This window comes from Peromyscus californicus, unplaced genomic scaffold (assembly GCF_007827085.1).
Source record: "Peromyscus californicus insignis strain IS unplaced genomic scaffold, ASM782708v3 Scaffold_4__1_contigs__length_199733344, whole genome shotgun sequence".
Taxonomy (NCBI): Eukaryota; Metazoa; Chordata; class Mammalia; order Rodentia; family Cricetidae; genus Peromyscus; species Peromyscus californicus.
In genome coordinates this window covers 175,095,373-175,107,154 of record NW_026294562.1, presented here as the reverse complement: position 1 = coordinate 175,107,154, position 11,782 = coordinate 175,095,373, and the positions used below count along the sequence as shown (strand labels likewise).

At 51.1% G+C, this 11,782-nt stretch overlaps 1 protein-coding gene across 1 annotated transcript; it reads left to right on the top strand.

Annotated features, from left to right (window-relative positions):
* Positions 1-1,743: 1,743 nt before the first annotated feature.
* Ifnl1 (interferon lambda 1) lies at positions 1,744-5,291 on the top strand. The gene is made up of 5 exons (XM_052760319.1): positions 1,744-1,914; positions 2,105-2,182; positions 4,247-4,390; positions 4,491-4,577; positions 4,661-5,291. Exons 1-5 carry the CDS (start codon positions 1,744-1,746, stop codon positions 4,757-4,759), a joined length of 579 nt encoding a protein of 192 aa, XP_052616279.1. The 3' UTR covers positions 4,760-5,291.
* Positions 5,292-11,782: the final 6,491 nt, after the last annotated feature.

Genomic DNA, 11,782 nt, shown 5'->3' with positions numbered 1-11,782 from the left:
AATCAAGACTGCAGTGGCACCACAGCAAGTGCTCACTGGTTATGCGGCTCTGATGACTCCAGGGGTGACCAGAAACAGCAGAGCCCCAGACCCTTCCCCAGCTTGCCCTAGGAAGTGCCTTGGTCCCCGGCAAGCCAGGACCTCCCTTGCTGTTCCATGTTACCCAACAGTCAGAAAGGAGACACCTGTGTTGAGGCCGTGTGTGTGTGTGTGTGTGTGTGTGTGTGTGTGTGTGTGTGTGTGTGTGTTTGTAAGCTGTTACCAGGTGTCTTCCACAGTCGCTCTTCAAATTGTTTTATTTTGGGGGTCTCTCACTGAACCTGGAGCTCACCAATTGTGTAGACTGGCTAGCCAGCAAACCCAGGGAGCCTTGGGTCTGCCTCCCCCAGCACAGTGATGGCAGGCATGCAGTGTTGTATGGCTTTTAACATGTGTCCTGGAGATCAAACTCAGGTCCCGATGCTTGCGAGGCAAGACATTTTACCAATTGAGCCATCTCCTCAGCCATCTTGCTATACAGCCTCGTCTGGTCCCGAACAACCCTCTTGCTTCCCTCTCTAGAGTGCTGGGGTTAAAAGCACCTACCACCACCCCCAGCTCCAGCTCTGTCCAGGCTCTTAACCTATCTCTCAGCAGCATGCACAGGGGGGTGAAACAGAGTTCAGTTCACGCCCTAGGCTGTTGCTGACCAGTGGAGGGACCCCAAGGCAGTCATCAGAAAAGAGGGGCAACCGTTATACAGGTCAGGGTTCTTCCAAGAAGCAGAATCCCAGCCCACACAGTCGTGTACCCCTCAACAACAGGCAGCCAGCCATGAACCACCGTGCTCAGTGAGAGAACGTGGAGGGTTTCGTGGCTTTGTTTTTGTTTTTTAAGATTTATTTCTTTTTATTTTATGTATATGAGTGTCTGTCTGCATGTGTGCATTTGTACCACATTTGTGCCTCAGAGACCAGAAGAAGGCATCAGGGACCCTGGAACTGAAATTACGACACTTGTGAGCTGCCATGGGGATAACCCAGGTCCTCTACAGACCAGTAAGTGCTCTTACCCACGGCCGTCTCTGCAGCCCCTGAGAATGTGGAGTCCTGACATCCAAGAGCTCTCAACTCCAAATCTTCCTCCTGTCAAAGACCTCACTCTACAGGAGGCTCCTCCTCCCTCAGTCAGCCTACTGACTCACAGGCCTGCCTTTTCCCCAAACACCCTCAAATACCCAGAAACGAAGACTTTCCAGCTACCTGGCTACCTTCAAGCACGAGGACGACGACACCCAAAAATAATCTACACAACCACAACAGCAATTACTCATTCGTTGGAATTTAATGAGACACCCTTCTCAGTCAGGGAGTCTGTTCCACACACGCCCACCCTCCACCTCCCGGTCCCACTGTGACCTTGAACCTTCTGCCCGTTCCCGCTACTGCTCCCTCCCTTCAATGTAGTCTAAATTGGGGAGCCCTGGCCTTCCAAGTCCTGAAGGAGATGGTTTTGCAGACTCCGGACACTGGATTCTGTTTCTCTTTCCTTCCTGGAACATCACACACCTGGCCACGCCCATACCAGCTCACCTACCTGGCCCAGGAATTGGCTCCACCTCCTGGTGCCTCTTATGGGTGCATTTTCGTTTCCCTTCTTCCCCCCGACTCCACCTCCTGCTTTGGACACATCATCAAGGGTAGCATGTGTAGCCTGGCTTAAAAAGCAGAGCCATGCAGCTCAGGAGACACTTGGGACTTGAGCATGGCTGCACTGTGGCTGCTGAGTCTGGTGACCATGGTGCTGGGCTTGGCCACAGCTGCTCCTGTCCCTCCTTCCAAGCCCACTCCAGCCAGAACAGGCTGTCACATTAGCATTTTCCAGTCTGTGTCACGACGGGAGCTAGGAGTCTTCAAGAAAGCCAAGGATGCTTTGGTGTGTCGCTGTTACCATAACGGGCTACCCTACAGCTTTCCTACTGGGATGAAGATGTTAGCCTGCCACTGTGGGCTAACCTCTAACCTTCTGCTGCAGGCTAGGCTTGAGCCAGGCCAAGTTTCACTCTTGCTGCTGTGAAGTAGGCCCCATCTCTCCTGTGTGGGCTAACCTGTGCCTTTCTCTTCAGGAAGAATTGCTGCTACAGAAGGATGTCAGGTGTAGCACCAATCCCTTTCCCAGTAGCCGGAAACTGGGCCAGCTGCAGGTGAGTTGGAAGCCAGGAGAGGATTACCCGCTTGCCTTATCCCTCCCTTCCTAAAGTTGCTCCTTTGCCTGTCCCCAAACCCTGCGTTCCTCAAGTGCCTCTGCCCCTTCTATGCTTACCTAGCTCCTTTAGTTCAATCTCTTTTGGGGGGGCAGGGGAACACGAGGGTCTCGCTGAGGCTGGACTCAGTCTTGAGGTCCTGGAGACCCTCGGCCTCAGCCTCTGACCATGCTGGGATAGACCGTGATACCACACCTGGCTCATCCTTCTCGTCCTTTCTCGCCCAGCCTGCCCATGGCCTGTCCCGCCCCCTGCTTCTCCCTGTCTGCTCTCTTCACTTACCTCATTTCCCCTCACACAGCCTCTCCCCTCTGTCCTTCATCTCTTTTTTTTTTTTTTTTTCGATTTTTCGAGACAGGGTTTCTCTGTGTAGCTTTGCGCCTTTCCTGGATTTCTCTCTGTAGACCAGGGTGGCCTCGAACTCACAAAGATCCACCTGCCTCTGCCTCCCAAGTGCTGGGATTAAAGGCGTGCGCCACCACCGCCCGGCTGTCCTTCATCTCTTAAAATGATCCTCTCCCAGCCTGTGCTCCTCTCCATCCTCCATCCTCCATCCTCCCCTGCAGCCTCCTCCTCCATCTCCTCCACCTCCCTCCTGGTCCCTGCTCCACTGCTCTGTGCTCCTCTCCATCCTCCATCCTCCCCTGCAGCCTCCTCCTCCATCTCCTCCACCTCCCTCCTGGTCCCTGCTCCCCTGCTCTGTGCTCCTCTCCATCCTCCATCCTCCATCCTCCCCTGCAGCCTCCTCCTCCATCTCCTCCACCTCCCTCCTGGTCCCTGCTCCACTGCTCTGTGCTCCTCTCCATCCTCCATCCTCCCCTGCAGCCTCCTCCTCCATCTCCTCCACCTCCCTCCTGGTCCCTGCTCCCCTGCTCTGTGCTCCTCTCCATCCTCCATCCTCCATCCTCCCCTGCAGCCTCCTCCTCCATCTCCTCCACCTCCCTCCTGGTCCCTGCTCTGTCAAACCTCCGTGAGCCCAGAGCCCGCCTGTTGTTGCCATCTTGTTTGCCTCCTCACATGTCTCCTCCCGTCCTTTTCTCCTCACCTGGATCTTCCTCATCTGTATTCCTCCTGGAGCACTCCTGGGGCCTCTGGATCCCACATCCATCACCTGTGCCCTGCACCACCTTCGCCCTGCATTGTATTCCTTACACAACCCAACTTACCTGTGCTTTTTGGGATTTGGGACAGGTGTGTATGTGGTATAGGACTCAGTTCAAGTCTCACACAGGCTATGTACGTGCTCCACCCCTGAGCCACTCCCCAGCCCCTCACTGGGGGATTCTAGGCAGGGGCTCTACCACTGAGCCACACCCCAGCCCCTCACTGGGGGATTCTAGGCAGGGGCTCTACCCCTGAGCCACTCCTCAGCCCCTCACTGGGGGATTCTAGGCAGGGGCTCCACCACTGAGCCACACCCCCAGCCCCTCACTGGGAGATTCTAGGCAGGGGCTCTACCACTGAGCTACGTACCCAGCCCATCACTAGGGGATTCTAGGCAGGGGCTCTACCACTGAGCCATGCCCCAGCCCTCACTGGGGGATTCTAAGCAGAGGCTCTACCACTGAGCCACACCCCCAGCCCCTCACTGGGGGATTCTAGGCAGGTGCTCTACCACTGAGCCACACCCCAGCCCTTCACTGGGAGATTCTAGGCAGGGGCTCTACAACTGAACTACACCCCCAGCCCCTCACTGGGGGATTCTAGGCAGGGGCTCCACACTGAGCCACACCCCCAGCCCCTTACTGGGGGATTCTAGGCAGGGCCTCTACCACTGAGCCACACCCCAGCCCTTCACTGGGAGATTCTAGGCAGGGGCTCTACCACTGAGCCACACCCCCAGCCCCTCACTGGGGGATTCTAGGTAGGGACTCCACCAATGAGCCACACCCCATCCCATCAGTGGAAGTTTCTGGTCAAACACTCTGAGCCACACGCCCAGCCATCACCTCAGCCCTCTTGCCTGTTTCTCCCCCTTATGTGTTATTTCTCATCTATTCTCAGGTCCAGGAGCGCCCCAAGGCCTTGCAGGCTGAGCTGGCCCTGACACTGAAGGTCCTAGAGAACATGACTGACTCAGCCCTGGTCCCCATCCTGGACCAGCCTCTTCACACCCTGCGCCACATCCACTCACAGCTGCGGGCCTGTGTAAATCCTGGGTCCCCGGCTCCTCCACATCGTCCCTCCAGCCACCTGGGCTTCCCCTGTGTCCCAGCAGCAGGCTCACAGTCCCCTCCTCTGTCCACAGGTGCAGCCTGAGCCCACAGCAGAGCCCAGGCCTCTGAGCCGCCGCCTCTCACGCTGGCTGCACAGGCTCCAGGAGGCCCAGAGGAAGGTGAGTCTGGGGAGGGGACTGGGCTCTGCAGAGCCTGGAAGCCCTGAGTCCCCGCAGCCCCTGAGCCAGCCCTGTCCTTTCAGGAGATCCCCGGCTGCCTGGAGGCCTCTGTCACTTTCAACCTCTTCCGCCTGCTCACCGGGGACCTGAAGTGTGTGGCGAGCGGAGATCAGTGTGTCTGAGTACAGAGGCCCGGCACCGTGTGTCCAAGACTCTACACTCTACACTTGGCCCCACACCTACCTTAACTTATTTCCTCTCACCCTTTATTTATGAAGCTGCAACCCAGGTTGGGTTTATTTTCATACTTTTATACAATATATGCAAATAAGCAGTGAGGAGCTGGACTCTGCTGTGATGTGTGATCCTTGAGGATGTGTTTCTGTGGGGTTGTGGGCATGTGACTAAGTGTGGATGTCTGTCTGTGTGGTGCAGAGGACATTCAAGACTGTGCGTTTATGTGTTTGTCTTCTGTGATATGTATCCAAGGGACCACCTCTCCGAATGAGCAGCTAACCAAAGATGTGTCATTGGGTGGCTTATCCACATTCACATGTATTTATAAACATGCTTATAGTCTTTCTCTGGTCTGTATGTGCTGTGTAGCTCTCCTTTAAATAATGTCTCTGAGACAGATGGGGGTCTCTCTCATTCAGGTTGCTGTCTCCTATAATAAGGAAGCAGAAAACCCAACATGGGCAGGAGAGGTTATACACCAGTGAGAACTTTAGCTCTGATCCCCAGTACCCATGTAAAAAGAAAAAGAAAAGATATACTGAGCTTTGGAAGTGGACGCAGGACAAGGATCCCTAGGGCTAGCTTTCCAGCCAATCTAGCAGTTGGTAAGCTTCAGATTTAGTTATAGACCTTGGCTCAAAAAATAAGGTGGAAAGTAATTGAGAGGAAACCCAACATGCACCTCAGGCCTCCACGAACAGGTGCGTGTATATATACACAAGCAAGTACATACACATTAAAACACTCAGACTAGGGGCTGGAGAGACTGCTCAGCAGTTAAGAGCACTGGCTGCTCTTGCAGAGGACCTAAGTTGGGATCCCAGCACCCACATGGTGGCTCACAACCACGCATACATAATTCCAGTCCCAGGGATGTGATGCCCTCTTCTGGCTTTCATGGGCACCCTTGGTGTACATACATACATGCTGGCACTCATGTGTGTACATAATATAAAAATAAGTACATGTTTAAAAAAATATGGAGATCAATTCAGAAGTCAGCTGGTGTTGACCTTTGGCCTCCACATGCATATATAAGCTCATACACACGCATGCAAAACACAGACACACATACGTCTAAAGAAAGAAAACCCGGGGCTGGAGAGATGGCTCAGAGGTTAAGAGCACTGACTGCTCTTCCAGAGGTCCTTAGTTCAAGTCCCAGCAACCACATGGTGGCTCACAACCATCTGTAATGAGATCTGGCACCCTCTTCTGTATACATAATAAATAAATAAATCTTTAAAAAAAACGAAAGAAAACCCAACTCATATGGCAGAAATAAAAAGGAGTTTGTCATCACACATAAGATCAAGTGTATTGCCAGGCAGTGGTGGCGTACACCTTTAATCCCAGCTCTTGGGAGGTAGAGGCAGGAAGGTCTTTGTGAGTTTAAAGATCTACAGAGTGAGCCGGGTGGTGGTGGCACACGCCTTTAATCCCAGCACTCGGGAGGCAGAGGCAGGCGGATCTTTGTGAGTTCGAGGCCAGCCTGGTCTCCAAAGTGAGTTCCAGGAAAGGCGCAAAGCTACACAGAGAAACCCTGTCTCGAAAAAAAAAAAAAAAAGATCTACAGAGTGAGTTCCAGGACAGCCAAGGCTACACAGAGAAACCCTGTCTCAAAAAACAAACAAAAAATAAAACCCAAAACAAAACCAGTTTATTAGACTCCACAAGATTGCTCGGCTCTAGAACTGTGGACAGGAGCTTGCTATCCAGGAACCACACAGTACAAGGAAAGAACTCATCCTCCCACTCATCCTCTGACCACCACACCCACGTTAGGGTGTGTAGTTTTAAATTACTGTTATCACTTTATGTGTATCGGTGTTCTACTGGCTTGTGTCTATGCTCCAGGTATATGCAGTGCACACAGAGGCCAAAAGAGGGCATCAGATCCCCTATAACTAGAGTTACAGATGGCTGTGAGCCACCATGTGGGTGCTGGGATTCAAACCCAGGTCCTCTGGAAGAGAAGCTCTTAACCACTGAGCCATCTCTCCAGCCTCCAAGTGTAATTACATAAACAAAAAAAGAACGTGTATTATTCTGAATGTGATGGTGGCACATTCCTGCAATCTCAGGGCTGAGAAAGTGGAATCATGAGAATCAACAGTTCAAAGTCATCCTAGGCTACATATCTAGTTCAAAGCAGCATGGGTTACTTGATATCCTATCTCAAAATCAAAAGCAACAACAAAAAACCCAACAAACAAAGAAGACTCACACTCCAGGCTGGAGAGAAACCTCTATCTCCAACCATCTGCCCCTAGGAAGATGATGCAGTTAGACCCAGAACAGAGACAGTGAGGTGGGCAGGGCAATGTTCTTAAACACAGAGCTTGCAACTTTGTGTTTGTCTCACAAGACTGCTATCTCGTGGGTCTTTCATCATGCATTGCTTATATCTGTGTGCTTGTGAGTGTGTGTTCATGTGCATATAGGTAGGTTTGTGTGAGTGTACCTGGAGGACAAAGGTGCACTCAGCTGTCATCCCTCAATAACTGTCATCCCTGGAGGACAAAGGACCTCAGCTGTCATCCCTCAATAACTGTCCACCTCGTTTTGTTTAACTTTTATTTTTTAGTTATTGTCCGCAGCTTGTCAATTAGGCTCTGCTAGCTGTACAGCGAGCCCCAGAGAACCTCCTATTTCTGTATCCCTGGCCCTGGGTCACAAGCACATGTCACCATGCCTGACTTCCCCCAGCTCCCAGATGGGTTCTGGAGACTCGAACTCAGGTCCTCATACTTGTGAGGCTAGCACTTTACCACCCAAGTCAGCCATCTCTCCAGCCTCAAGAATGTATCGCTTCTATCATCAAAATATGGAAATGCATAAGTTTGAAGTCAGCCAGGACTATATAGTGAAACTCAGAGATGAGAGAGAGAGAATATGCTTTGGTGCTAGTTGATTTTCCCCATGGTCCTGTGGAACTGTGGGGTGTGGTGATGTGGGGAGTTCAGAGGTTGGGGTGCAGCTGGACAGATAACCCAGCTGTTAAGAGCCCTTGCTGCTCTTGCAGAGGACTCAAGTTCAGTTCCAGGACTCACATCAGGCAGCTCATAACTGCCTGGAACTGAATCTCCAGGGGATCCAACACCTCTGACCTCAGTGAGCACTGCACTCATGTGCACACACCCCACACACACACTTAAAAGTAAAAAGCTGGAGTCAGGTGGTAGTAGTGCACTCCTTTAATCCCAGCACTTGGGAGGCAGAGGCAGGTCAGTCTCTGTGAGTTCTAGGCCAGCCTGGTCTATATAGTGAGTTCCAGGACATCCAGGGCTGTGTTGAAAGACTCTATCTCAAAAATAAAAACAAAAAAGAGAAATAAAATAGATGGATGGATGGATGGATGGATGGACAGATTAGATAGATAGATAGATAGAGAGAGAGATAGATAGATGATAGATAGATAGATAGATGGATAGATGATAGATGGATAGATGATAGATGGATGGATAGATAGATAGATAGATAGATAGATAGATAGATAGATAGATAGATAGATAGGAAGGTTTTCAAGACAGGGTTTCTCTGTGTAACAGCCCTGGTTGTCCTGGAACTCACTCTGTAGACCAAGTTGGCCTCAAACTCACAGAGATCCGCCTGCCTCTGCCTCCTGAGTGCTGGGATTAAAGGCGTGCCCCACCACTGCCCAGCTCTCAGCCTTTATTTCTGAGACAGGGTCTTACTATATCATCAGGTGGCCTGGAATCTGAGACCCTCCCACCTCTGTCTCCCAAATGCTGGATTTTGGGCTTGTGCCACCATGCCTAGCAGTTTATTCATTGCTAAAGCCCTACACTGGGCCAGGCATATGGCACATGCTCAGTAAAGCTTTATCAGTCCATGAGCTGCAGGGTACAGAGCTACAAATTGTGGCTCTGCTTCTTACAGGAGTGATGACCTTTCGTGAGTGTCATGTGTAGAGCCTTGGGTTCGATGCTATACTCACTCACATATTAGGCAGGATGTGTGAGCACAGGGCCCAGTTGGTGGGAGCACTCTGCACCTAGGTATCATTGTCAGTGACATGGATATTGGGCCACTGGGTGAGGGATCCACCTGGCCTGGAATTCTCCGGAGCCGCCGTCCTTGCTGCCTCCCACCCTCTCTGCCCAGACCAGCTTCCTCCCTCTGGCTCCGTTTCTATTTCTGTCTTGCTTTCCTCCTCCCCAGGCCTCAGGGGGCCCCTGGCTGGCTTGAAGCCTTCTTCCTTTTTCCCAGGATTAGGAAGGAGTTTTCATGGCAAGGTATCTGCAAGGACTGAGATGCCCAGAACCCTACCCTATCCCGAACCACCACTGCCTCCCCAGGCAGGTCCTCAGTTCTTAGAAAGCTCCTCCTCTGTCCCCCTCCACTGCTACTAGCAGACCCTGTTCCACTTACCATCCAGCAAGCTCACACAGGTAAGCACAGAGTTCTACTCCCTTAATATCTGGCTTTGGAGACCCAAGCTCAGCTAGGGTCACTGGAGCCATTTCCCAGCCTCCAGACACAGCTCCAGAGGCAAACTGCCAATTACTCTTCTCTTTGTGGGAAGCAGGCCAGGGTGGAGCCCTCTGACAAGAGACTTCCTTTCCCTCTGGCTCTGACCTCTGTCTGTAAAACAGGACCATGGATATCTGTCCTGCACAATGTGGGCAGCCAAGAGGGGCAGGAGCTGCCCAGCTGAAAGGGCTTCAAGTTGAGGGTGGGTCCGAAGGTGGCCCACCTGCCTTTTGCTATTACTGATGTTTGCAGGTGTGAGAGTGTCTGACTGTGTTACCCAAACTGGCCTCAAAGCCCTGGGCTCAAGCAATCACCCTGCCCTAGCCTCCTGAGTAGCTGGGAGGCCACATGCCTTTTTATTTTTTACTTATTTTGCTGGCGAAAACAAAAAACAAAACAAAAACTCAGGATCCCATGTAGCCCATGCTGGTCTCAAACTCTACATGTAGAAGATGATAGTCTTGGACTTTTTTTTTTCTTTAAAAAAATATTGGCCGGGCGGTGGTGGCGCACGCCTGTAATCCCAGCACTCAGGAAGCAGAGGCAGGCAGATCTCTGTGAGTTCGAGGCCAGCCTGGTCTACAGAGCTAGTCCAGGACAGGCTCCAAAGCTACAGAGAAACCCTGTCTTGAAAAACGGAATATATATATATTGATTTGGCCAGGCAGTGGTGGCACACGCCTTTAATCCCAGCACTCGGGAGGCAGAGCCAGGTGGATCTCTGTGAGTTCGCGGCCAGCCTGGTCTATAGAGAGAGATCCAGAACAGCCACCAAAACAACATGGAGAAACCCTGTCTCGAAAAAAAAATATTTATTTATGTGTGTATGCCTGTGCATCACACTCATGCCCACAGAAGCCAGAAGAGGACATGGGATCCCCTGGAACTGGGGAGCTGCTATGTGGGTACTGGGAATCAAACCTGGGTCCTCTATAAGGTCAGCAAGTGCTCTTAACCACTGAGCCATCTCTTTTTGAACTTAAAAAAATTTTTTTTATTTCATCTATTTATTTTGTGGGGGGTGCGAATGTGCTATGCCACGTGGATCCCAGGGACCAAATTCAGATTGTCAGACTTGGTGGCAAGTATCTTTACTCACTGAGGCAACTTGCCAGCCTAGTCTTGAACTTCTGATTCTCCTGCTTCTACTGCACAAGATTATAGGCATGATCCCCCGTGCCCAATTTCTACCCATGCTGTTAAGTCTGTTTTCCCAGGACACATGCCCATAAATCTGGCACTCCAGAGGCTAAGGCCAGATAACTGAAAGTTGAAGGCCAGCCTGGGCTACATATGCCAAGATCCTGTCTCGAAAAAAGAACAAGTGCTGGTTGTGATGTTGCAAGCACATAATCTCTGCGCGCAGGAGGCAGAGACAGCAGGAGCACCACAAATCTGAAGTCAGTCTGAGATTGGGCACAGTAATGCAGACCCACAATTCCAGCATCTGATAGAGGCAAGAAAATCACAGAAAGTTGGGAGGCTCGCCCAGCCTGTAGAGTGAGTTTTCAGGGAAACCCTGTGAAAAACAACTATGCACACACACACACACACACACACTCACTCATGTATGTATACATAGGCAGTGTATGTGTCTGAGGAGATGTCTCAGTGGGTAAAGTGTTGGTCATGCAGACATGGGGACCTGAGTTCAGACCCCCTCCAGCACCCACATAAATAACACATCTATAACTTCAGTGCTGGAGGCAGAAGTGGATCTTGGAGAACCCTGGAGTTCAATAGCCAGCCAGTCTAGCCAAATTGGTGAGCTCCCATGAGACTGCCTCAAAAAATAAGGTGGAGAATGACAGAGAAAGATAGCCAACATGTACCTCTGACCTCCCCATTCACACATATGAATAAGTGCACCAGCATACATGTCTACACCACATACACTCACACCAAATAAGTAAATAAATATTACATGGAATTACTTTGTTGTTTTGAGATGGTCTTACTATGTAACCCTAGCTGGTCTGGAACTCATTATGTAGACCAGGCTGGCCTCAAGGTCACAAAGATCTCTCAGCCTCTGCCTCTCAAGTTCTGGGATTAAAGGCGAGGGCCACTATAGTATGACTCCTGAAATTACTATTAAATAAACAAATCTCAATATTCCATCCTTCTGGTTATGCCAGGACATGTTATCTAACCCACGTGGCCTCAGTGTCCTCATCTGCAGAGTGAGCTAACAGCACCCAAGTCCTAGGGTTATTGTGAGGAGTGGGTGGATGGTTTAGGGTTCCCCACACACCAGCCACCTGTCATTCGTGGGTTTTTTTTTTTTTTTTTTTTTGCTACTTCCCACCTCCGAGTCTGCCTGCCAGTTTCCCGATCCTCACTGTCATGCTCTCTTCAGTCTGATTCAGAGTCCTCCTCCCCCAAGACCGGCACACACACGCACACACACACACACACACACACACACACACACACACACACACACACACACACACGTCAGCAGAGCCGCC

Bases quoted from the DNA above. Each gene is read 5' to 3' on its own strand.
- Ifnl1 (XM_052760319.1), top strand. From the start codon at position 1,744: ATGGCTGCACTGTGGCTGCTGAGTCTGGTGACCATGGTGCTGGGCTTG. The intron at 4,391-4,490 runs GTAAATCCTGGG...CTCTGTCCACAG, and splicing joins ACTCACAGCTGCGGGCCTGT to GTGCAGCCTGAGCCCACAGC. The intron at 4,578-4,660 runs GTGAGTCTGGGG...CTGTCCTTTCAG, and splicing joins TCCAGGAGGCCCAGAGGAAG to GAGATCCCCGGCTGCCTGGA.